General features: G+C 35.3%; 2 protein-coding genes across 3 annotated transcripts in view; one reads left to right on the plus strand and one right to left on the minus strand.

Moving 5' to 3' along the window:
- CCDC73 (coiled-coil domain containing 73) overlaps positions 1 to 7,982 on the plus strand; it is a 63,759-nt gene extending 55,777 nt beyond the window's left edge. The window contains exons 13-16 of the mRNA XM_058161755.1: positions 2,253 to 2,418; positions 4,629 to 5,534; positions 6,890 to 7,023; positions 7,773 to 7,982. Coding sequence (XP_058017738.1) covers positions 2,253 to 2,418; positions 4,629 to 5,534; positions 6,890 to 7,023; positions 7,773 to 7,982 — 1,416 coding nt within the window. The remainder of the gene's footprint in view (positions 1 to 2,252; positions 2,419 to 4,628; positions 5,535 to 6,889; positions 7,024 to 7,772) is intronic.
- A 3,799-nt stretch (positions 7,983 to 11,781) lies between these two features.
- On the minus strand, positions 11,782 to 25,433 carry EIF3M (eukaryotic translation initiation factor 3 subunit M). Of its 2 annotated transcripts, none has more exons than XM_058160717.1 (11): positions 25,311 to 25,433; positions 23,794 to 23,926; positions 23,036 to 23,174; positions 22,656 to 22,779; positions 21,183 to 21,277; positions 19,158 to 19,244; positions 18,442 to 18,541; positions 16,594 to 16,675; positions 12,781 to 12,924; positions 12,364 to 12,424; positions 11,782 to 11,960 (listed from the first exon to the last, which is right to left on the minus strand). In XM_058160717.1, the coding sequence occupies exons 1-11, from the start codon at positions 25,350 to 25,352 to the stop codon at positions 11,840 to 11,842; spliced, it is 1,128 nt and encodes a 375-aa protein (XP_058016700.1). In that variant the 5' UTR covers positions 25,353 to 25,433; the 3' UTR covers positions 11,782 to 11,839. The 2 variants fall into 2 exon arrangements, with proteins under 2 accessions (XP_058016700.1, XP_058016709.1); XM_058160726.1 differs by having other exon boundaries at positions 25,274 to 25,392.
- Positions 25,434 to 27,560: the final 2,127 nt, after the last annotated feature.

The following is a 27,560-nucleotide window of genomic DNA, read 5'->3' on the forward strand; positions in this document are numbered from 1 at the left end:
AGCAACCAAATGTAAATCATGTAATCAAGGGGATGCTACAGCAGTCATAAATGTGAAAAATGGTCATAAGTCACTTTTTTCAGTGGCCTTGTAACTTTGAATGGTCCCTAAGTGAACTGTTGTAAGTCAAGGACTACCTGTATTTTTTCTGTATTTCTGTAAGATCCAAAAATTTCCATCACTGACATCTATATATTTTATGATTTTTAACTGTATTTAACTGTTATTAGTAAATTCATAACCACTCATGTCTTTCATAATATTTATTTGTTATGAAATGAGTAAAAATTAACGATGTAAAACTTAACACTTAAAATATTACAGAATTATAAAGATCTTTTGATGATTTTTACATTGTTTAGGAAGAAAAAGTGCAAATTTTATTTGGTTTCTTCTCTTAAAGTGACCAAAAATATCTCTTGTCCCCACAGTTATTACTATTAATCCATCACTTTCCATGTCAAATTAAGGGAATTAGAATTTTCAGTTAACTATCTTCCATGTAATAAAAATCCATAACATACCTAATTTAATTTTTAACTGAACATGTGAAATAACTTATAAGATTTCAGATTTTTTTAAAAAATTTTTTTATTTGCATTTATATCCCGCCCTTCTCTGAAAACTCAGGGCGGCTTACACTATGTCAAGCAATAGTCTTCATCCATTTGTATATTATATACAAAGTCAACTTTATTGCCCCCAACAGTCTGGGTCCTCATTTTACCTACTTTATAAAGGATGGAAGGCTGAGTCAACCTTGGGCCTGGTGGGACTTGAACCTGCTGTAATTGCAAGCAGCTGCTGTTAATAACAGACTGCATTAGTCTGTTGAGCCACTGAGAGATAAACTGATAAACTGAGGGAAAGCATTTTTGTGGGATTTCTGCTATTTATTCAGGATCAGGTAATGTATATCTAAATGCATACTTGTATGCTTGCTATTTGTTTTCCTTTCATTATTTTCATTAGTATATACAGTATGTTGGAATGTATGCCTGGTGTAAAGAAGTAATATCATTTCTATTTGGAATAGAATGACAACGGATATTCTCAATTATCCATGTCATGTTGTCCATCTGCATCTGAAAGAAAAGGGCTGCTCTTTTGAAGACAGCAAAGTTCACATTCTGGACAGAGAGGACCATTGGTTTGAAAGAGGTGTCAAAGTTGCCATCTATGTTAAAATTGAACAGCCCAACAGAGGGGAAAGGATATGACATCACCTGTGTTCTTTTTACCACGCAGTCCTTCCAGCAGCCCCAAGAAGGTTCCATACCCTTTTACACTCTGAGGATAAAGATAACAATAGCCTCAATGACTCTCAGAGAGTTAACAAATGACTCTCAGAGTGCTAGTGACCAGCTGACTGCAAAGAATATAAATCCTTCCAGTCCCCTCCAGTCAGTGGTGAAATCTAAATTTCTTTCTTACCGATTCTGTGTGCGTGGCTTGGTGGGGTCATGTGACTGGATGGGATGGCTATGTAAACATGTGAGTAGGCGATCAAAAGACAGAAACTCACTAACAATGTCCTGCTGGAGCAGGGTTGGACTAGATGACCTCCAGGTCCCTTCCAGCCCTGGATTATCCTCTGAAGCTGTACTCCTTCCTTTCTCTACTCCTTCCTTCCTTCCTTCCTTCCTTCCTTCCTTCCTTCCTTCCTTCCTTCCTTCCTTCCTTCCTTCCTTCCCTCCCTCCCTCCCTCTCTCTCTCAAAAACGAACCCCCCCATTTTTTGTCTACACCCCCCATTTTTTGCCGTAGCAGGTTTCAGCTGTGATCGTCGGAGCCTTTTTTAACCTTTTAAAAGCAATTTTTACAACCTATTTGGCCGCATAGGTTGTAAAAGAAAAAAAAGGAAAAAAAAAAAGCTCTGCCGATCACGTGGCTCAGCTGGGCATGGGGAGGACCAGGGATTTTTGCTACCAGTTCTCAGAACCACCCACTGCCATCGCTACCAGATCGGCTGATCCGGTCCAAACTGAGAGCATTTCACCGCTGCCTCCAGTCAGTTAGAACTGAATAAGCTTCTTGGATGAGAAGTGAAATGTTTTCAAACAAAAGAACAAGAAAGACCAGTTGCCTTTTGGAAAAAGCATCTTTGGAACATTTGGAATATTTTTCTTGAACTCTAGAACTATTTTGCTCCATTTGTAAATTCAATGGTAAAAATTATTACAAAGGAAATCATATGTCTCTCAATTTCATATCTTCAAAAATAAAACTACTTTTTTTCCCATTTTGCTCCAGGTAGAAAACATGTCTAATGAAAATAAAGAACAAAAAGATGATAAATATACACAAACTACAATGGAATTTTTTAAGGAACATGAACAAAAAGAAAATGGAAGAAACAATAATATGGAGATAGACAGTGGTATAAACGTAAGGGAAAAGCATTCAGAATATTTTGAAGGTATAATTATTCATAATTAAAACAAAATGTTGATAATCAGTCAATATGGTAAAAAGTAAATTATACCTCGTTTCTACAATTCCAACAGAAACACCAACATTGAGCACCCTAACACAACTGAACCAGGGGTGGGTTCTACTTACCTTTACTACTGGTTCCCAATGGGATCGTGCACAGATGGTCTTTGACAACATCCGGATGGGTGGGCAGAACCTGCCCCTGGTTTTACTACCGGTTCGCAAGAACCGGACGAAATGGGGCAATCCACCCCTGATCTGAACAACGTCACTTGTTCTCATAAGTTTATGTGTTTCTGCATCTGATTAACTTCCAGCTCAGTTAGCATAGAGGTAGAAAAGCTTTGAGTAATGTACTGAAGCTAGGCATAAAACAGGCATATTTTTGATGATAAGAATTTTTGCCTTGTCTTGGCTCAGTGTTTGGTCTCTGCCTTCCACTTATCTGAGTCTCTGAGACTCTGAAGTCAAGGTAGCAAAATACTTTCCCATCTTCTCATGTTGTTTTTAACTGATAAAAAAATCAATAATGAGGTAGAATGATGGCTGAAAGGTAATATGGAGATAATATGGAGAAAGCATTGGTCAGTTTATGGGACAGCTATCTTTTGAAAGGATGGCCATCCTTGGCATAGTAATGGCCAAACCTTATAGCGCTTTAAAGGTGATCACCAACATCTTGAATTGGCCCAGGTACCATGACACAGAAGTATACCTCCTTGGTCCTGCAAAATGACAACTTAAGGAAAGGGGGAGTTTTCTAGGGGAAATAAAGAGACATTCCACCTTGAAGTCATTTCAGGGGAGAAAGCTGAGGTGAAACCCTTAGGTTTACATTTGCTTTTTCCCAAGGGAACGCAAACAGTCTGGCAAGATTCTTGTAATATAGGTGGTCAGCAATAAAGTATCTATTTGAGTCTATTCAGAGTGGTTCTGACTGCATACATTTGACAGGCACTGTTTTTAATAGATAGGATCTGGAACATGCTTATTCTATTCTTCCTGGCAGAATGGGCAGACCCATTTTTTTTTACAATGGAAAGACAGTACCAGACTTAGATTTATAGTCAGACTTACAGTCTTGGACTAAGGATAGGTGCTTATTCTCTGTAAGCATCTACCTTGATAACTTTAATATCATACCGTATATTAACCTTCATTTATCTGTACTTTACACTAGCAGTAGAGACACCCATGGGAGGTATACAAGGGGATGCAAAATGATGAAAGCAGTGTTGCAACATTCTGAAGCAAGCCTTGTCCCTTTTGTTAGGGGGTTGTATCACATGCACATACAATATGGGTGAAGCTTTTATAGTGCTGCTTTTGTCATTCTGATGGAAAAACAAGCTCCTGAGAATATCCATGCTTCCAACTGCTTGCCTCTGGAAAAATAGCAAAGGTTACAGAGATAGAGTAACATTCTGTGGTGGGTTACTACTGGTTCGCCGCAGATCGAGTGAAACAGTAGCGGCAGCGGGAGACTCCACCCACCCACCCAGATGCTTCTGCGCATGCACAGAAGTGTCACGCGCACACACAAGTGTGCGCACGCCCACAAGTGAACTGGTAGCAACGGGATTTGAAACCCACTACTGGTAACATTATTCCTGCTTTTATATTCTGTCTTCTAAATATTATGGGTTTCCAGTGCGACTTTCCTTCTGGATGATAGAAAACCTTAGCACATTGAAAGACAAGCATGACCAAAATATATAGAAGTAGAAATACATTAATGAATTGCAAATGAATTGCAATTATTCATTTACTTATTAATGGCTACTATTTTTTACAAAAGCATTTTGCATGTATTCATATTTAAACATATTTAAAAAGAGTTTATTTTTAAATAATTTACTGTTAATAATATATTCTAGATTTTAGCAGATTTAAAATAACTTGCTAATTGTATGAATGAGGGTGATTGTTTAAAAGAAAAGCCAAAGGGAAACTGTTATAAGCAAAGCCCTTTATATGTTAAATTTAATTACACCAGAACTGACCTATATAATCATGGATTGCTAATTGTGAAGAAAGGGCAGCTCTAGAAAGCAATGAAACCTTACTTGATAAAAGGCAGGCAAAGATAAAAGTAATTCTCTTGGACAATTTTTATTCTATGATGTTGTTACCAGTGATGAATCTAAGACTTTCTTAAAGTGTTGAAATGAGATTGTTTTAATCCCACTATAGAATTGGAGCATTCTATTGATTACCTGGGTGCTGGTGTTGCAAATGACTGCATTTCTAGGAGTACTGAAAATACTAACAATGCAATCCATGAGGAAGATTACTTGACAAATAAAGGAATCAGTGAGAAGCCTAAAGAACAAATTAAAATTACTTGTGAGAAAACTGCAAATAACCATATGAAATCTGAAATGGATTCTGTATTGTTACCAGCGATCAACACAGATGACTTGGATAAGTACAATGATACTAGTAATGCAGGAAAAACATCATCAAAACTTCATATATCTTCCAGTCAGAATATAGGTATAAATATTCATATCAATGAAAACATTAATGATCTACTTTTGGGAAGAGCTTTAAGTATTGAAAATTCAGCTAGAGGTGTACATGAAATGCCTAGCAAACACTTTGATAAATACAGTTCCGACTTGAAAGAAGTGAATACAAAGGTTTTGTTCCGGGACTCTCAAGATATACCTGAGTCTGAAATTGGAGACATGAAAATTAATGAAGTTGCCAAAGATAAACAGATAAATGTCCATACTTCCAAAGACAACAGTGAGCAATTTATTGAATTTTTTAATGAAGAAAAAGAAAGAGAAAAAACATTGCATACAATAATTAGGAAAATAACTGTGGAAGAAAGCACAAAAAAATCGTGTTCTTTGCTCATGAAGACAACAGAAAATTTAATAAACAGAAATGGAAGGCTATCCTGTGACCTTCCAGTTACGGATGAAAAAACAGAATACTTAGATTTATCAAGAAAATGTCAAGATGAAGTTCAAATACTGCCTCTCTCTTTGAAGGAAAGGCCTCTCTCCCAAGAAATAAAAAATTCTCAGAGCTCAGGAAGAATTGATAAGATTATAAACATACATAGTGATTTAAGACAAGAAACGCCAGGTAAGAAAATATTTAAATATTTAAATAAATTAGTTATTTAAAATTATATAGCCACAACATCTCTCATAAATTGACATACATTCATATCCAGTGTGTGCTGGAATTTGGGGAGAAGGGAGGGAGGGGATTGCTGCAAAACAAGGAAGCAGGTTGAACAAACACAGTGTGTATAAATTGAACACACTGCCCATCTGACCAATGGGGAAGGGATTGTATAATGAACTTTTGACAATAGTCTAATATAAGGTTTTTGTGAAGGATTTCCTGGAAAAATTGGATAAGGTATTGGTAGTTCCAAAGTGATGTTTTGTTTTGTTTTACTCCAGTGAGTGTGACCGTATGCTAACAAAACTACTATGAAGGATATTAGATGGATTAACTTGACTATGTTGTAGAATTAGGAAGAGAGTATTGTTCTAGCTTCAGAGAAGACAATGAGGTCTGATGATCTTGTTAGGTGCAATTATTTTCATGGCATCCAGACCTTTGCTGGAATATTTCTTTGCCTAGTTCAGGGATCCCCAACCCCGGTCCATAGACTGGCACTGGTCCACATGTTAGAAACCGGGCCGCACAAACAAGCAATGCCCCATCCACGGGGTGCAGGCAGCATACAAAACCACACCCCCTCCAATCAACGGAAAAAGCTCTCTCCAAGGAACCAGTCCCTGGCACCCAAAAGGCTGGGAGTCAATGGCCTAGTTTGTTTCTTCACTTTGTGAGTTAACCTATTCTTTCTAGAAATTTCTGTGGCTTCTCCTACTTGGTTTTTCACCTCTTTTGCTGTCACCTTCTTTCTATGTCTTACTTTATTAATTCTAAATTATACTTGGTTAAGTAGGCAGAACTGGAGAAATGGATGGAAGTTCTCTAGAGAAAATTATAAGGTAATAGATGTATAGTCCAATGATGTCTGAATGTGGTTATCTACCTGCCTGTTAATGTCTGAACTCTAAATTCTTTTTAAAGCTACTATTTACAAAGTCTTGGTATAATAGCCAATGGAGTTTTTCTTTGGATAATTATTAAATGGATTTCCTTCTGCCTTATCCAGAAACATTTGGAATGTGGGAGAAACAGAACAAACATAGTTAGTATCCTTGACAAATTATAGGTTTCCCCCCCCTATATATAATCAAGTAACACATATATAGTTTGTATTAAGTTCTTTAACCAAAGAGAACAAAAGATTATACAACTAAGTTTGATACTAGATTTATTTCTTTCTTTTATAGTATAATGCCAAAAGGTATTTTTCATGGTTTAATAAAAAGATACAAGTAAATATAAAGTTTTGGCACTGTAAAATTATATGGAAATAACACAATTCTTATCATTTCCTCTTTGTTGATCAGTTTCCGGTTGCAGTAATAGAAATGCTGACTCTTTGAATACCGGAACTATTAATCCAATCCCCAAGAGACATCTCAGTGCAGAATGGAATGCAATAGCAAACAATTTTTATGATCCTTCTTTTCCCACAGAACACGTAAGTCAATTAAAAATATTGCAGAGCGGACCTTGGTGAGCTAACTCCAGAGCTATGTATAGAACTGTATGTATCTTGATGCTTTAAGACTGACTTGATCTCCACAATAATATCAAGAGGGCAAATATGGCATCATTTTTCACAATTAAAGTTGATAGAAAACAGCAGGAAAAAGTCACAGCATATAAATCAAATCGATCACAGCTTATTTGAAGACAAGGTCTACATAAAAACTTTTCAAATAAAAAAAATCATGAATAGAGTTATTTCTGTTTATTTTCTAACTATTATTACGGATATAAGCAATTTGTAAGTCTGAATGAAATATAATACAACTTATAACACTTTGACTTTATTTTGTTTTCTTCTACTTACATTGTCTGATTGCTAAATCTAAAATTAATGTTGAGTATGATATGCAGGCTTCTGTTTAAGTAACAGCATTCTTCAAGGTGGAACAGAATGGGGAAAATTGTACTCATCTACAAGAAAAGGGCATAGATCAATATAGTGCCAAGATCATTGCCCACATATTAGCTATGCCATTCTTGTGTAAAATAAAATAATAAAAAGTATGGCCACATAAAAATCTCATTTGCCAAAAATGTGTAATATATTTCCTGGTAACAATATTAAATTCAAACATCTAACAGAACCTGCTTCAAGTCAAACTTCTAGGTAGCCAGGACTAGAACATTTGCAAAAGAAACTAAACTCGTATTTAATGAACAGGTCTAAATTCTTTTCAGAAAATGAAGCTTGAGATTACAAGGAATCAATGCTTAAGACCCAAGAAGCACCGTGGAAAGCAAAGCTCTGGCATTGTATGGGCATATACTTCTGCAGAATTTATATTCTCCGCAGCCCAATCCAGAATGACAAAGAAGGGCAAGGGACTAGAGGAGAGAAAGCATACTTGCAGCCGGCTACAATGGCTAAAGGATATGGGCACTTCCTAACCTCCGACTACAACAAAATGATTAAAATAGCAAATTGTATCCATAACAGAAATTGTTGGGAGAAAAGGAAAAACAGTCTCAAAATTGGAATATTTAACATGTTAAGCTGGTTTGAGGGAAGGTCATGAGAATTTGGCATTAAAAAAAACTTACCGGGGTACATTTGTGTAACAGCACAACTAACAGCACAACTAACAACTTTAACAGCAACTAAAGATGGCTTCCCATTTCTTTATTTTTTGTTTGGTTGTATCCCACCTTTATTATTTTTACAAATAAGCAGCAAACATATCCAACTCACCTTCCTTATTTTCCCCACAACAACCATGTGAAGTGAGTTTGGCTTACAGTAGCCCAAAGTTATCCAGCTGACTTTCATGGCAAAGGTGGGACTAGAAGTCATAATCTTCTGCTTTCTATCCTGATGCCTTAACCAAATATTTCAAATTTCAAAATATTTTAAATTAAAATCAGACTAATCTACCATCTCAGAGGCATGTTATTCTCTTGTGAAGATGGCCCTGGTTCAAATTTCAGAATACATGAAACAACATCAGAAAACTTTGGATAGAGTTTGAACTTGTTTGAATTCAAAGCAATGTTTTGAGCATTTAAGAGTTTGAATTCAAAACAGTTTGCATATTATTTATATTAATCATCTCTTTGAAATAAACAAAAAAAACAAGAAATCCAAAAGATATAAAATTATATATTTGCAGTTAAGCAAAAATACATTTTGAATACTGTATATCAGAACTCTAAAGAAAATCACAACAATGGGAACTGCTCCCATTTTTGAATAGCCAGAGTCTCTCTCAATTGCTATTAGATTGCTGTAGGATGCAAAGGCATGTCCTCCTCTCTTTCATTATAGTAGCAGAAAGTCACAAAATTCTAACCAACTCTTCAGGGGCAAGTTAGAGGAGCAAAAACATTATTACAAAATCACAATTCAAAATGAATTCAACAGGCTTGTGTATTGCAGCCACACCCAGCAAGATTGGGTTCCTGAATTGCCTAGAATATTCAACTTTGTATATGTTCCTGCTTCTGTTGCTTCTTCCATAGCTGAGGATGGGGAAGACCTAGCATGGTGGTATAATGTATGAGAAGAATCAAGGACTACTAGTGGATCAGCAGCTGAACAGGAACAAGCAATGAAGATCTATCATCTTGGCCTACATTAGAAAAAAGTATTGCATAAAGATCTTAAAAAGCAATAGCAACGTCATGGCCAGTACTGTGCACTATACTTTAAAAAGGACATGAAGAAGCTGAAGGGGTTCTGAAGAAAGCTACCAGGATGATATAGAGTCTGGAAACCAAGTCCTGTGCATTAAGAGCTGGGAATGTTTAGCTTTCCAAAGAAAAGCTAAACAGAAAAGCTCCAAACTGCAGGGAGACATGATCATGGTCTATAGATATTTGAAAGGGATTCCTTTGCAAATGGCAGATGATGATTTTTTTGGGGAGGGGAGAACAAGAAAATGTTCGTATTGAAGTTACAAGAACAGATTTGGTAGGAGGACTTTCCTGATGGCATCAGCTGTTAAGCAGTAAAGCAGTCTGCCAGGAACATGGGGGATTTCTCCATGCTTTAAACAAGGTTTGGGTAGCTGTCTATTGGAGATGATTCAGTGGTTCCCAGTATTAAGCAGGAGGGTTTCACTAGATAACCTATACAATCTCTTTCAGCTTATCCATTTTATATTCTAAAGCCCAAAGAAAAGTTACATAAGAATGTTCAATGAAAGACATAATGTTGACATAACATTGTCCTGTAAGCAAGCTGTACAGGCTTCTTGGGTTTTGGAGTCAAATCACAGCTTTGATATCTTCTCTGCTGGGTTGGCCTGGCATTTGCAATGGTGAGATAGTTGACACCTGCTGTTGTCAGACTCAGAATTATTAGATTTCTCCATAATGCAGTCCTAGGCTGAATTAACAGAGGGACAGAATCAAGAACATGTGAAGTGTTAATACCAGTTTATAATGCCTTGCTATACTGCAATACTGCCTTCAGTTTTGGTTGCCACCATATAAAAAAAAGATGTTGAGATTAGGGGGCTGGAGGCTAAAACATATGAAGAATGGTTGCAGGAATTGGGTATGTCTGGTTTAATGAAAAGGAGGACGAGGGGTGACATGACAGGAATGTTCCAATATCTCAGGGGCTGCCACAAAGAGGGAGGTCAACCTATTCTCCAAAGCACCTGAAGGCAGAACAAGAAGCAATGAATGGAAACTAATCCGGAGAAGCAACCTGGAATTAAGGAGAAATTTACTGACAATGAGAACAATTAATCATGACTTGCCTCAAGTTGTGGGGAAGTTTTTAAGAATGGACAGCCAATTGTCTGAAATGCCATAAGGGCTTCTGTTTAAGCAGTGGGGTTGGACTAGAAGATCTCCAAGGTCCCTTCCAACTGTTATTTTGTTATTCTAATGTGTAGAGGAAGACCTCATGCTGGTGAACGAAAATGCTGTTGATGTGGCTGAAACTGGGCAAATATCATTTAGTTTTAATCCTACAGTACATATTTTACGTATTTTTTACATGTGCTGTATGTGCTATTTTACACCTATCTTATTTGCTCAATGTTGAATGTTATATAAGGTTGTTTGAAACTCTGGTCCAAAAATAATTCAGAAGTGTCAGTTTAATTATCTTTTATAAGCTGCATCAGGAATATGCCTGAGGTAGTTATATTAAAGAACAATAAACCCAAATAAGTATCAGAGATTCCAGCTTATTCTTTCCTAGTATCTAAAAATACTTATAGAAAAATGTATGACTGTTCTTTAGATATACTGTTCAACAATCAGGCATAGAAAACAATTTCTAATATTGTATACTTACATTTTAGGCCACAACAGAGATTCTATCACAGCCGCAAATGAAGTCAATACAGCTTCTGCTCTCTGAAGTCAGTACAGCTACTTTAAAAGGGAGCTTAGACAGCACTGAAGATGGGAATTCAGAAAATGTCCTCATGAACACCCAAATCAGTAAAACTGAAAAATTATTGTATTTAGAAAAGCTCGGCCAGTCCAGAAAGAGAAAATATGAATATTTGGAAAAAGCAGCGATGTCAGGAAAAATGGAAATGTAATTGTTCCTAAATGCATGTCCTTGGCTTGTTTCATGCTTGTTACATTCAGTGCTTAAAATAAAATATTGTGAAGTGAGAAAAGTTGAACTGCTTTGATAATCTCAAAAATCTTTGTTTTCTCTGCATTCCGGAAGGGGCAACTATTTGGGAGGGGGGATATGTATACATTGTTTCTTTTAAAACTTTTTTTTCTCACCGCTAATCATTAGAGGGAAATGAGTGCAATCAATATGAGGGTACTAAATGTAAATCCGTTCTCAAGCTAATCTGTATTTTAATAGTCCAGAATCCTAATAATTTTCTGTGTTTTCCAAACTTAGAAATAATTTATATAATTAGATACTACAGAACATTATTATTTTAGAAAAAAATAATTATTGAAATAATAGGAAATACTTGTAGCTCGGGTTTTAAATTTTGGCAGTGGTTTGCTTTCCAAGCTTGTTTTCATTTAGTTCTCAAATGTTTTGTTATCAGACTAGTAACATCGTCAGAGGATTTATTTATTTATTAAGTCAACCGGCTACTTTTTTGTTTCACATTTTACATCACAGAAAGTATTATTCAGATTATAAAAATTGAATTTATTACTTCTGCTGGTACATTTAAACAAGCTTGTAAGGCAATTTAATGAATGCCTTAAAATCCAATTGTTGTTTAGTATATCAATAAAGAAATTCACAGAATTAAGCTGAATGGTTTATTGTCATCCATTTTCAATGAGATAAACTTATCAATGAAGAATCAAGTATCTGACAAACTGAGAAGACTGTTTTTCACTTGATTCAAATTTTGTTTCCAGAAGTTCAGGGTGTCGTATAACTGCTGCCACTGCTGTTTTCCAAAGGTCCGATGTGTGCTGTGACTAAAGAAATGTAAAAAATAATAAAGTAACAAAAATGTTATACTTTTCTAAGAAAATACAAGAAAGAATCTAGATTTAAAAAAAAAACCTTTTAAATTGTTTATAGCAAGCCTCAGCTACTCCAGGATTCTGCAGCCTTCAGTTAAAAACCATCATACTGGACTCATTAGTATTCTTGCCACTGTTTGGCCATTAAATGAAATGTGCTGGAAAATAGGACTCTTTCATTAAATAAGCTAATCACATTCAGTCTGAACTTTAATAAAATTATGATAAATAGCAACTATTTAACTACAGGAAACGGATAAGAATTATCTTACTTCTAGTTAAAATATTAAACAGATGTATAAGTACTATAATCAGGACCGCATTAAGTTGGTACAGAAAAAGACTGAGGACTCACCTGGCCACTACTTTTCTCTGGGTTTGATCAATTTTGCAATGCACCATTTTTGTTTTCACAGCTATAAAACAAAACAGAATGAGGCATAATGAATTCCTTTTAAAATTCTAAAAATATCCTTGTAGTATTAAAAATAATGTGGGTTTATTTCAACCCAGGAAGAAAGGATTACTACCAGGAAGCGTTTTATACATTAATTTATTTAAAATAAATACAATGTGGATTTTTTATTTCTATACATTTGGCCATAAAATAAATAATTTAATAAAAATTATATTCAACATTGCAAAAACTATGCCTGGCTATTATAATAATTGTGTATTTCACTTAAAATTCAGCTTTAACTTATACAATTGAAAAATCTATGTTCAACAGAATTGAATTATACTACAAATTATGTTTAACAAATTACCTTACCATCAATAACAAATGCTTCCACATCATCGGCTCCTATCTGAAGTTCCTGCTGCATGGTGTCAAAAGAAATTTCCTTATTTTCTACTGCCATTCCCATGAAGGTAAGCAACCTCATTTTTGCCATGTTCTGTTCATGCAACAGACCTATGTTAGAGAATACTGAAGAGTAATTACTTGTGTGCAGACTCTGACAAATAATTTTCTTATAATATGATTTAGGAAAAGGTCATTTTTTAAATAACTGAGATTCTTTTCATAAATTGCACATTCATGAAACACCACAGTACAACACACCAGTACTCACAAAATGTGAGCGCTATTCTAACAGTTATAATATTCTTAGAATTCTAATTCAGTGAGCACCTCTGCCAATTTGAGTGCCAATTTAATGCTTATACAAACCGGCCAAACACTGTTGACCCAAGTAAAATTCCTGAAAACACAGGGCAAAGAAAAATCTCAAGGAACGTTAGGAAAAACAGGATCCCCTATTATTTTTCTCTTGGTCAATCTGTAGCCTTGAGAGCTGTTGCAGGATTATTTTTATGCCATGAAAATATTATTCATTGATTAGATCCAATCAAATTACTGAAATATAGCAATCTTACAGAAAATAAAAAGAAAAGATTTGATTAGGGAAAATAAGGAAAAAAGCAAAACAAAAACGGGAGGGCAGGTATTTTTGATCTGAGGAGACGAAAAGCTAATAATTATAAATGTTGGCAAAGAGATTGCATTAGGGTAGAAAATGAAAATCAGAGTTGGAGATATTTTTAAAAAACAGTGGTAATGTATTAGTGCAATACCCTGTTTTCCCCAAAATAAGACATCCCTTGATAATAAACCCAATCTAGCTTTTGAGCGCATGACAGTAAGGCCAAGCACTTATTTCAGAGTTCAAAAAAATATAAGACAGAGTCTTATTTTTGGGGAAACATGGTACATAAGATAAAGAAGTTAGAAAATTGCTTGACAATTGGTAAGCCGAAGAAAAAAAAGAAACCTACACAATTAAAATGTGGTATGAACTACAATAAGAAGAGTTGATTTCAGTGTTTTCTTATGTTAGTGTAACATGAGAGAGGAAAGCGTCTTGCTGAATCATATATGTTATTGAGCATTGAAAGTTTAAATATCTGATTTACGTACATTTCTATGGCTTCATTCAGTGTCAAAGAAGACCTGCTTATGTAATAAAATTTCCTTTCCAGGCCTCCCAAATATGGAATCAATTTTTCTTGTGTACAGAATTGTACAGAAAAACCATTCCACTATTGGAAAGTTATAGCTGGATGCAATCTTTTATATGTCAATTTTTTTATTCAATTTGCAACTATATAAAACTACTGTACAATATTTTAGAAATTGCCAAAGCAAATCCAAATGCACAACAAATAGTTATATTTGAATTAATAACATTGTTATATTAATATAAGAGCAGGAAGCAGATTGCTACCAGACATAATGCTGCATTAATTAGCAATAATTATGATGCAGACTATTTATCTGGCACAGATTCAACAAAAATGTGATCATCATAACTCAACCAAACTGGGTACTCCAGAAACTACAGCTAACTGGGCTTAATAGAAATCTACAAGCACCAAAAATCAATTCGTTGTGCATTAACTCTAATTAACAAATGCAAATGAAGCATTAATTACCCCTTTAAAAGTAAAAAGGTTGCCTCTTGTCTGTATGATGAGATTCAAATGTGAACATGTTAGGGTGATTCACAGTTGACACAAGATAATACAACTGTTGGCCTAACCTGTCAACATTAATAAGGCAATGCATTGTAACAAACAGATGCCACCTGTGGGAGCCTTTCCTGATGAGATTTTATAGCATCATGGGGCTTGTTAATAATTTTGAAACAAGGGGAGATCAGCAGGTAAAAGAGGAGGAAGAATAATTTTTAAGAATAGAAATATTAAAAGAATTGTAATCCTTTATGGAATTCTTCACATACCAGATGAATTAATAATCATAGTTGGGTTAAATGGATTGACAAGAAAAGAGGTATCAAATGCATTCTGTGCAATTCCCTGAATATTTCAAAAGAGCACATGCAGCCTACCGTTCTTATTACTTATGTATAAAGGCAACTGGTTCAGTTTCATGTATAAATAAATAAGCTAAACTTGCTTGGAAAAAATGAGTATACTTATTTGAGCCTAGTCTACTATATAGTTATGGATCTAGCAGAGGCTTTTTTTAATACAGGAAGGAAATGAAATTACATTGGGCCGTATTTTCTCTACCTGAGCCCTCATTGCCATCTTTAACGCTTCTGGAGAGAGATCAAACTTTTGGTGAAAAATGGATCATAGCTAGAAGGACAGATCTGCAAAAGTCACTATTTTACTTTGTCTCCTCAAAGGCAATTGCACTGTGTTAAGGGCAAATGTGTGGGTCTCACCCAATGACTTCAAGTGGATGTGGTACAAAATTATTTTAAAAATTCTACTGTATTCATTAACTGATACAAAAGCAGCTGCATTCCATTTTGTGTTTGCTTTAGAATTATATTTTTTTCATCCAATGGAAACAAATTATATTTATTTTAGAAACTAAAACCCACAAAAACATTAAACCCTGATTTTATGAAAATATTTATTCACTACTAGTATCCCTAAATTGTAATGCAGTAATATAAAAGTCTGCATCACTGAACAATTTTTGCTTTGTCGCTGACCCTTGTCCTAAAATGCTGCAATACAGAAAAAGTAATTTTCATGCATGCAATTACTTATGAACCAGTGCTCCTTTGAAACAGTCAATTACACACCAATGGGGGAGTGTCAAAGTGTTAATTACTACTCCTTTTCTTTCCATGGTGTATAAATAAAGAGGGTGCTGACATTAACATTCCATCACAAAGCTTCATCCTATGAAACATATTAACTGTGATAGAATGTGGTTTGATAGGTTTTAATACATTTGAAAAAGCTTAAGCTTGCATAAGAACACTTAGAAGTATTTAATTTTACTGCACTTAATGGTTTCTTAAACAACGTTTGCACACAAAAGATGGGGTACAAGCCTGTAACCAGCACTAAGCTCCAAGACTGTGGTAAAAAAAAGTCTTAGTAATTCAAACAATGAACATTTGGGGAACCAATTCCACTCCCTGTGAATAGTAACGTGTAACTGTTCTAAACCTTCTCTCTTCAGAAGAACAATGCCAGGATTTTTAGGTGATGTAGCAGTACACCGAATATATCTGAATTTGGGAACCTTTGATCTAGGACAAGTAATTTGAGTTCCTTTACAAAGTTTTCAAATTATCTAAAGACTACTCTATAGAAAGGGAGATTCGTTTCTTTATATGCTTGTTTACTCTGAATGATCCTAACTAATATTTTAGGAGGTTTTAGCATAGTTTATTACTGTAATATGTGGCACAGAACTGACATCCCAATTCTAATATTTGATACACCAGGAGAATACCAAGTAAGCAATTATAAAACCAGATTTTCATTTTGATACACTTTGGGACATTTTGCAATTGAAAAATAAGAAACAAAGGTAAATCACACCTGTGAGGAAGCTAAAAGTAGTTTATTCGTTGACACATCTGAGCCTTATCTTAGCTGTAGTATACATATATGATTACAAGAAGATAGCTGGGTTATAGGCCTTACTAATGAAAACAGAGGGGAAACAGGAGTTATTACAGCCTACTACAAAATAAAGAGATGTATCCCATTTTTATCACTCTTTCCTGAACAGGCTGGGATAGGTTAAACTTCATAATAACAACACAGATTTAAGAAACAAATAAAAGAACGATAGTAACAAAATTCTTACCAAGAGAGTCAATGAAGTCTTTGTTGTTTTGATAAAAACGGACATAGGATGCTAACTTGGCACTTACAAAAATGGTCAAAAGCTACCAAAGAAAAGAAAAGAAAAATAAATTCTCAATAAATCTAATAAGTTTGAAAATAAAACTAAATTTAATTCAATAGGCATTTCACAAGCATTTCATTCAGAAATGTGGATAATGTGCAGCTCCCTAGATCTTTTTGAGGTGCAGAAAGGACACAAAAATTACCTTAATAAACACAATTAAAGTTTATTTAATCCAATAGTTCCAAACAATATTCTTTGGACACAAACATCACACATTTTGTTTTTCTCAATACATAATTCAAGAATTTTACATGGCCACTATAACTAAAGGACATTTCTAAATCAGGGGTTAATGCAATAATTTAGTGCACTGTAAAGCAATTCTGTGCTTTACAATGCACTAAATTTCAACTTAATTCCAACAGAAAATGACCACTTATGTGTTAAACGTCCCGTTTAGCATTAATGATACCAGGCAAAACTCTCTTGAGTTGGTGTAAGGTAGCCTCATATATTTGGTGGTGTAATTAAAGGTGCTTGATTAGAAGCCAGGAGACTTAATTCTAGTCCTGCCTTAGGCATGAAAGCTAACTGAGTAATTTTAGGTCAGGTACTTTCTCACAATGCTAAGAAGTTTTGAAAAACCACTTCCAAAAATGTTTTCAAGAACTTATTCACATAGTCAGCCTTGATTTAATGGACCATAAGAACAAAATGCTCCTATGCAGTTGTAATTAAAATTGATTCAATTATATGAACTTCAAGTTCAAAAACAAGGTCTGAAATGATATCGATATGAGAATTTGATATTGATATGAGAGGTAAAAAAACAGATTGAGAATGGCCTCAGAGGTTGCTCCCTGAGGCAATCATATTTGTCCATTCCTCCAACACATACAAACACACATAAATAAAAGCGATACTTTTAAAATCGCTATAGGCATCATGGTGGCTATGTATTTGAGGTCACTAAAGAGAACATTTTTTGCCTGGACTTCTTTGGGGGGGGGATTATTTATTTAAGGGCACTAAAAACCATAAATCTTCACTGTGACCACCCCAGTCCTTTGGAACAGCCTCCCACTGGGAATCAGAAGGATTTCTACCCTTTTAATCTTCTGGAGCGCTATGACTATCTGGCTCTCCCCCCAAGGATTGGGCTAGGATAATGGATTGAGCTATGAGAATGTTTAGTCTGGAACCTGAAGGGAAGGGTATCTTTATGTTAACTATGTTTTCTAGACTGCTTTGAGTTGCAAGAGTTATTGTATAAGATAGGAGCTATATAAGTCCCATACATAAAATAAAATAAAACAAAACAGAAGTCCCTTATAAGGGACATATAAAGGGCTCAGATTTTCCAGTTGAGATTTAGCATGACATGCATGAGCAGAAATAAACCAGTTAGATTATTACATTCCTCTTTCTTCTGAGTCCAGAAAGAAGTTCAGTTTTCTCTTTCATTAAGTGAGTTTTCCTTGTTCAGAGAATGTTGGTTATACTTATCCACAATCAATTTAAGCAAGTTACTTTCTTTAGTAACTTAAAGTTGGACTATTTGAAGCTAAGTATTATTCACATTAACCATGATTTGTGAAACATGGAGAAGTTGAAAACAGGAAGGAAGAAGCATGCATGCCCAATGATAATTATAACATTCTTGCTTGTTTACAACACACAATGGGATGTAATTTATCACAACCATTAAAATTGATAGAATTCCTAAGAAAGTGGACATAAATCACTTTACTAGAATAGCTCATGTTGTATTATACCAGTTTTATATTTTTTAATAATACTTACATCATGGATAAGTTCTCCTTCCAAAAATTTGACTGGCTTTAAAGTAAGAAGATGATCAAAAAGAAAGGTATTTGGATCCTTTAATGCACGGACAATACACCTAAACAGAAAGCAAAATGGACATAGACAATTTTATGCTATTATTGGATTACTTTATCTTATTATTTAGCAGAACACATTTCTGTAATAATTTAAAGATTACAATCTGTGCTCTTAGATCTAAACTTTCTAAAACTACAACTTAACAGAAAAAAGAAATAAGGAACAGTGAAGAAAAACAATGCTTTTTATAAAGAAATATTAGTTTTCTCTGAAAAAAATGATACTTTCTCTGTACAAAGCATCTAAAGTAGACAGATCTTGAGTTTTATTTTAGCTTTTTTTTGCAAGAAACTCAATACCATTAATCAAGAAATGAATTGTACTTAAACTGAAATACTCTTCCATGTTTTGGAAGATTATATACCTTTGTAAAAAATATTTCCTATTGCCTACATTCTACATGCCTAAAATCTGCATTATTAAAATAGTAGTAATAATAAGACCTCTGCCTTTTTTACACATGTGTACTTATGTCCTTTTTCCATTCAGACTGTTTTAGCTGCATCTCTTTTTGCCATATATTTAATAGTTTTACAAAGACAGAGGAAGTAAACAGTTATTCCTGAACAAAATCCTACATGAAAAACTCATGATTTTATATTACATTACATTACCTGTGAGCATCAACTCTAGCCTGAGATGCATTATCTTCTGTGTAACTTCCAAGTAATTCTACCATGACTTTTGCTGCACTGTCACTGCTGAAAAAACAAACAAACAGTTCTTTTGAAAATCATTTCATAGAGGCATTATAAAATTATTATTCTAATGCAAAGCGCATGGAAAGTTACAATTATGGTGTAGAAGTATAAGGATAAAGAAGCATCGTGAAGTTATTCAGTCTCAATTTTCCTCTTAAAGTGGTTAACTTTTTACAGTAATTAATAAAGTAATTTTATACAGTAATCTTAAACTGGTTGTAGGAAGCCCTTTTAGATAGAAAATGCTAAAAGACATCTTTATATAATTGTTAAGCAAAATAAATGCTAATGTTGCTTAAATCTTTTCAGTTCCTTTTTGGAGGGGCAGAAAAGATAAGAAAATCATACAAGAGCCACAAAAACAGTAGAGTATTTATAGAGTAGTATTATAAACCCACCCCCACCCCCCATGGTCTGCTGAAAAGTCTAGGCCTTTAAGCCTTTATAATAACACAATATTATCAGGGCCATATGGACTTCAGGGGCGATGCTGTGCCAGGTGTCATTCCTCAAAATGTCAGAGAGGTTGTTCATAAAACTGGCAGTGCTAGGTGATACCTTTGGAAGATTTTGAAACTTCTCATATCTTAAAATGTAAGTACTATGAATGATCTCTTGAGCCTGAAGTTTTAATGATAAACCTTCATAAATTTTCAAATATAATTTGATCTAACTTCAATTTATATTTGATTGACTGAGACTGCAAGGCTAACAGCCATTTTTCTGCATTAACTTGTTCTTTTTTTTGGGGGGGGGGGCAATCCAAGATAGAATTGCTAAGTCAAAATGTATTATTTATCTATCCATCCATCCATCAATCCTCTAAACTCGGCAAGGGGAAACATCCAAAAATCCAGCAGAATGAATTTCCACATGTGCCCCTAGAGTGTGTTATAGAGGGGAAGTCTGCTTTCATCATGTTGAATTGCTCTTCAATATTTTAATATCCCTAGAGACTCTTACTCAAGAATCTATTTTCAGATCTTGTAGCAATCAATCACTATTATCATCAAAGTTGCTTTGAAGAAAAGGCTCACTAAATATTTTCTTCAAAAGAACATGAATGGATCTTACGTTGCATAAATTTATTGGAAATTCTCTTTCACAGTGAGAAAAGGAAAACCATTAGCACCATCATGTAAATAGAAAAAAACCAGCAACAGAAAAATATGATCACTCAGTACCACACGATGACTATTAATGCATACTCCCATTAATTCAGCATAAATAACTCCAGTATCACTTTAGGAATGGGGAAGCAAAGAATATTTAATCTATCAATCATCTATGAGCAAGAAAATCCAAAATCAAATCCAGATTTCTTCCTCTTTGACTTTTCCCTTAAGGAAATAAAGGTTAGAAGGGGCCAAAATGAGGAAATTTTCTTGTTGCTTAACCAATAGATGGTATGTGGAAATTACCATTTATTCTAATCCTGAAAGCCTAATCTAATCTTGCAATCTAACGTTTGAATTCATCATTAGTGATAAAATTACTTTCAACTCTTCTGTTATCTGCCCCTCAATCCTACCCATCTGTTTTTAACAACCATATTTCCTGAACATTCAAATTGACTCAATCAATCTCTTTAAATGAAGAAGTTAAAGCAGTTTGGAGTCAATCCTATGACTAGGCCTTTATCAGAACAATGATCCACAGCATTCCTCTCTGATCCCCCTCTCTGTGTCCTGCTGAATATTTTCCTACACTATGTCATTCTGGGATGGATTTAGCACTTCCCGGAAGAGATCTGTCCCAAATGGAAGAAATCCCAAGATGTCCCAAATATAATAAAACATGTGTATGAGAGACTCAATGAATTCTACAGAAACCAAATTAGTCATGACAAAGGTAAATTTCAGTACCAAAGTTTACATATGTTTAACTGTGGATTCAACCTATAATTTTAAAAATTGATATAAATGCAGTTTTTCGTACCTCTTCTTGCAGTCCACTAATACATCATATAGCAGTCGAAGAACAGTGTGCTTTTTCTCTGTATTAAGATTCCAATCTGAAATCCATTTTCGAACCTATATAAAATATTTAAGACGAAAAGTATGTTTTTACTGTTGAGCAACAGCATTCAATGGTTTGGCTTTTGAAATGAAAACATTTCTAAAATAAGGTATAAGAATGTCAAATCTGGGATATTAGATATTAGCTTCAGATAGTCCTTTCTTACCAATGATAATTGGGACTGGGAGTTCCATCATTAAGTAACAGTAATAATGTGATGTCGTATGACTTATGACAGTGGTTCAAGCAGGCCCAGCCATTGTTAGGGGAATCCTGCATGGTCACAGCATCCCACAGTCATGTGATTGGCATTTGCAACCTCTGGCCAGCTTTCCCACTGATTTTGTTTGGCAGTGAAAGTCACAAATGACAATCAAATGACCACAGCATGCTGCAATGTCATTCACTACAAGCCAGTTGCCCAAACGATCACATGATTACAAGGATGCTATGATAGTCACAACTAAGAAGACCTGTCATAAGTACCCTTTGTTCAGTGCAGTCATAATTTCGAACAGTTGCTGAACACATGACCATTAAGAGAGGATCAGTACAATGTTATACTTACTCTTCCAGAAATACCACACATAATTTATTTGAAAGCAGGAAACCAAACTCCAATTGAAAAATATCTGTATCCAACATAGTACCAAGAAGTGGATTGGATTTATTTGGAAGGTATCTGACCCAATGGCAAAAAATATAGCAACCTTAAATTCTAATCCAGGGCGGATAAATATCAATGATTTTTTTAAAAAATAAAAAATCAGATTTTTTTTTATTTAAATTGGATTTTTTTGATTTTTATCAAATTTATTTTAATAAAATGCTTTTGGAGTAAAAATGTATCTAAATATAGTTTTCTATTTAAGATACATTAATAATTTAATTTATTCAGCACGAAATGGAGCTTAGTTATGTAGCATGAAGCTGTATATTCTGCAATATTGGGACTATCGGTAAATCAACAATTGGTCAGAGAAGGAGCTGCAGCGGGACAGAGATGACTGCTCTTTAAAAATTAAGATTTAAATCGAGTTGATTTAAATCAAGCCTTTTTACTAATGCTTTAAATTGACTTGATTTAAATCAAATCAAACCTGTTCTAATCCCCCACTGCCAATGTGCCGGAGTCCATTAATCCTCTCAAATTTGTTTTAAAAGCATCAGTGGAACACTGGAAGATGGTGAAGTTGATAAAAATCTTATTTACTCCCCATCTTCAGGAAGATGAACTGCCCGAACAGTTTTCTCAGCATATGATCCTGCTCCTGAGAATGATCTCTGGATACAAATTACTGCATTTTTAAAGAATAATTTTAGAAATTATATTTTAATTGGTAATTTTGTACTTGGTTAACCTGCCCTCACCTCTTAGGTCCAATTGCTTACCTGTTCCAGTTCAGTTGGAATGTACTGTACAGCACCACACGTGGAAGCTACTTTAAGAAGGCTGCAGTAGACTGTATACCTTGCAGGAGTATTTTTATCCATCCCATGGAAGAGATTACTCAACCTAAACAATAATGGACAATCTACTTCACCAAATTTTTAAGTTTATTAAAAGCAAGCATTTTACCAATACGCTGAATTCTGCGATACTCAAGAATTTTTTTGACCCTTATAGAATATTATTCCCATTTTGCTACTCATACGCAGAAATGTGAAAAAGGGTTGTAGAGTCTTACAAGATGTCCAGATTTCTTTTACCAGAGATAATTGTTCTTTATGTAATGAAAAACATACAATTTTCTCCCAAACAAGACACTTACAGCTGAAGCCTGAGTGAAGGCCGTTCACCTTCCCGGAATTTGACTAGTTTCTCACACAGACTTTCAATCAAAGCCTCTTGCTTGTCAGGTTCCAGAATAAGAAGCAAAGATACTACACTGTTCATCACACTTTCAACATCTATATGGAAAACAAAAGTTTGCATTAATTAGAAAAAAGTTCTTGTCTTGCAGATATGTAATCAAGTATTCCTTGATTAATCTCTGACACTAGAATGAGCAAATAAATTTAATAGCCTCACATAAATCTGATACCCTCATATATAATTTAGGTGGCTTGGCCTGTATAGGCTAATCACATTAGGTTATGATCTGATACTTTCTGATCTTGATTAGAGAAAAGAACAAAAGTTTGTCAGCACCATTGTTCAAGAAGTGATCTTCCAGAAAGAGTCAGAACTATAACACCCACTAATCCTAAACTTCCTGATAGTCCAGAAAATCTCTCCCAAACCTAATCATGCCTGTAAATGTAATGCAGCTTTAAATCTCCATGCACCTCCTCCCCCCATGTAAACGGTAATCCTTAGATACTCATGATACAGGAAAATACATGTGGTTCGGCTTCTATTCAATTCCCACTGTAAGTTAGCCACCAGTGAGTTAAGTTCATTTATATGTCCAATCTAGGCTAAAAACTATATGGAAAATACAATTAATTTTTAGTGTTCCTGATCTTTACATGATTTCTATTTCTTTCATTTTTGAAACATTTACCAAAGCATCTGTATTGTACAAACCTTTGTCATCGTCTTTTAGGCACACATCACATGCTTCAATAATCTGAGCTAAATCAATATGAAGTCCACCTTCTGAATTCTCTTCAGAGATCTCTGCTCCCTTGGATTTGAGATAGGCTCTAAGTTCTGCAGCCTTTTAAAGAAGAACATTGCCTGTGAAAACTGCACATGCTCAGCAGCTCTAGAAAACTTAACAATTATAATCATTATTTGGTTAATATAAAATATAATTTGTTACAATACATAGAGTAGTGTAACTGGAACTTAAATTTTGCCATAAAGAATTGAAATAGTCAAAATTATCAATTAAAGTCAGCAAGGCTGGAGAACAAACTGATCAACTGATCAGTTTAATATATAAGAATAGTAATGTTGTTGGTACTATGCACAACCTATATATGAATAAATACTCGATGGTTTCATGAAAATTTTCCACTCAAGTAATTTTAAGCTACACATGACATTTGACATTTAGTTTTTTTTAACCTGTATCATATTATCTCAGGTATACAAAATAGTATATAACTATTATTTCAGGATACAATAGCCACAATCATAACTGATTCCATTTTAGCATCCCCAGTCAGAAAATCATAAGGGCTCAAATGCCTGACCAGGAATACCAGAAGGTAAGAATGATGCAAACCAGGATCTAGTTACTGATAACTGGGAAGAACTCCTCAAGGCCTTTTGAATTTTCAGTTGTTTTTAACAGCACCAACTTTATTTATCTTTCCCTATGGACATGAAAGGACAGCAAATGGTTAAGCAGAAGTGAATTTTGCGTTCAGCTCCGATACTGAAAACAAAAATCCTAGGGCCCAAAAACCATTTAGGACTTTCTTCTTAGCATCAGTCCTAAGCCTTAGAGGGGTGAAGTGATAATAGGGGTAAACAGACCCTGGACTGCAAGCGAAGCCATAGTCACATAATTCCTGATCAATGAAGCATTGCCAGAGCAGGCAGACCGATTTTGCCAAACTGGTACTGCACCTCTGGGGGGGGGGGGGGGAAAGGCAGCTGGATGTGAAGTAAGAAGGGGAGGGATGAGCAGATCCAGGAGAAAAGACAACTTAAACCAGGGGTTATCCTCAAGCGGGATAGGTCTGCAGGTAGACAGACAGGTCCTGCTGCGAGCTATCAGCAAAATATCCCTGCCTGCCTGCCACGAGCCAGCCGGAGCTGCAGTCCTGTCTTACATCCATTCATAAATCCCAAAGGTGTTTCCCCCACCCCAAACTGGACTTGCTTTGTTTTATCCTTGAAGACGTTTCGCTTCTCATCCAAGAAGCTTCTTCAGTTCTTCTTGGATGAGAAGCGAAACGTCTCCATGGCAAAAAACAAAACGAAGTCCAGTTGCCTCTTGAAAAAAAGCACCTTTTGGGACAAACCATGACCTGGATGACTCCATAGGCAATCATTCCTAAGGATTGGGGAATAAGGAAGGGGAGAGGGGATATGGAAAATGGAAGGCACCAACTGCCTCAGGAGAGAAAGCAACCGCCCCGGATCCCGACCTGATCTTCCTCCGTGATATCGATAAAAGCCGGCACGCTCATGGCCACGGCAACCCCCACACCTCGCCTGTACCACACGCTCCGGGCGGAAAAGGCCGCGCCATTCTGGGGACGTCATTTCCGTTTCCGGGGCATAGATGCCCTCCTCCAATCGGCGTTCCTCAGCGCGCTTCTAACCTTCGGCAGGCCCGCCTGGTGCTTCCAGTTTCTTGGGTAGTTGAGCTCGCGATTGCGCTCAAGCTGGTTTTTCCGGCACTTCGGTAAAGGGATGTGCCGGCTGCCCGTCGCAAGTGCTGCAGGGACGGAACGATTATTAGTATTATTAGTAGTAGTATTAGTAGTAATATTATTATTAGTATTAGTATTATATTAGTATTGGTAGTATTATTAGTATTAATATTGGTAGTAGTAGTATTTCTATTTTATTTTATTATTAATATTATTTTGCCTCTAATAAACAAGTTTTTGAACGGTTTTTTTTTAAAATGGTGAAATAGGGAAACAAGCCTCGTTTTAAAACCGTCAAATCTTCATTGCGGCTCGGAGAGTTGCGGCCGCTCGATCCCCCCCCCCCTCCGCGGTTAGGAGATGTTACACAGGTTCAAAAACTCTGCTCTCAAGTTCGTGAATTAATAAGCAGTGGTTTTCCATCAAATTTATCATTAGCTAAAAAGCAAGCCTTACTCTCTCCCAGGATCGAAAGCCATTTTTGTGCTTTCTGCTTTAAGCTTGGGGATCGGACACGTTGATCGGAGGGAAAAAAAAACCCTGCCCTTTCCCCCTTTTTCATTTAGTCAATTCCGGCTTGATTGTAATACAGGTATTTATATATAACAGTAACAGAGCTGTAGGGTACCTTGGAGGTCATCTAGTCCAACCCACTGCTCACGCAGGAGACCTCTATTAGGGATTCGAACTGCTGACTTTTCTGATCGACAAACTCAGTGTCTTAGCCACTGAGCCACCTAGTCAGGCTTTTTTTTCCCCTTTCGTTTTTAAATCTATTTGAAAACAAGTCATTGCTGAAACAAAAAGTCAACATTTGGGTGCGGATGTATTGTTTTAAAAGATGGAAGCTTGTCACACTGAAGCCTTCATTTGCTTTGACATAAAATAAGGTACTTTGCTTTGTGCCTCCAATACTATTTTAGAAAAAGTTTCACTAACTTACTAAAGCTTCCTCTGCCTTCTTGCAGGTACTTTTCTGGAAGCAAGATCCATTTAAGTACAATAAAGGTAGAAAAAGAAGGGCTTGTACTTTACAAATGTGGAGTGTAAATCTGGGCCTTGTTTTGTAGTGGGAGCTCCGGCCCTGAAACTTTTTCCAGAGATCTGCTAAATCATTCTCGTTCATGTAATATAGAAGAACATTGGTATGTACATGTAGGAAGAAAATGTAGGAATGTAGAATGTAGGAAGAAAAAGAAGAAACTTTCCTGCTTCTTCCTTCCAGTGCTGGGGCCAATGAAACTAAAGACGTGCAAGAAGCACCCATACCAGGGAAGGTTTTGATATTTACCTCTCTTGACAAATGAAGGCATAAAATAATGACTCTGGGTTTTCCCTAGTGATCGTTTACAGCAGTCATTATCACTAAAACGTATTTACCAACGTTTAAATAATAATAGCATTGACTGCTATTACAGAAAATTAAATATCAATCAAAATTTCATTGTCTTAAAGGACATTTCTTATATATGTAAACCACAAGACACCTTTTCTGATTAAGATCTGATGCTAGATCCAATATTTGAACTGTTTAAAAAAGTTTCTCCTTGCCTTTGTACTTAGTATTTTTTTTTAAAAAAAAAAGCACTATGACACAATTTGACTAAGTGGGGGAAGTTTTGTCTCTTTTTAAAGCATAGAACTATAGAACATAAAAAGGAATAGCAGCTGAGATAAATGATTCTGGGGGGCAAGGTTATGTGGAGGATGGACATTTCATGTAAGTAGTAGGCTGAGAAAGGGTAAAAGGGCAAAACGTTTGCTTAGTGGATATGAAGGAATCTAGTGCAAAACCCCAGTCTGCTGTTTTCCCTTAATATCTCATATTCTGTTATAATTTCCATTCTGTTTAATGTGTTTTTGGAGAAAATGGAGACGATACTGCATATGCATTGAAGTATCCATATTTTAAAATTTGAAGCCGCCTTAAATAATTTCAATTATTATCCAATGGTTGTAGTGCAATAACTAATTATAAAATATAAATTTACCATTAGTTTTTTGTATTGATTTTTATGCTTG

Source organism: Ahaetulla prasina, chromosome 1 (genome assembly GCF_028640845.1).
Source record: "Ahaetulla prasina isolate Xishuangbanna chromosome 1, ASM2864084v1, whole genome shotgun sequence".
Taxonomy (NCBI): domain Eukaryota; kingdom Metazoa; phylum Chordata; class Lepidosauria; order Squamata; family Colubridae; genus Ahaetulla; species Ahaetulla prasina.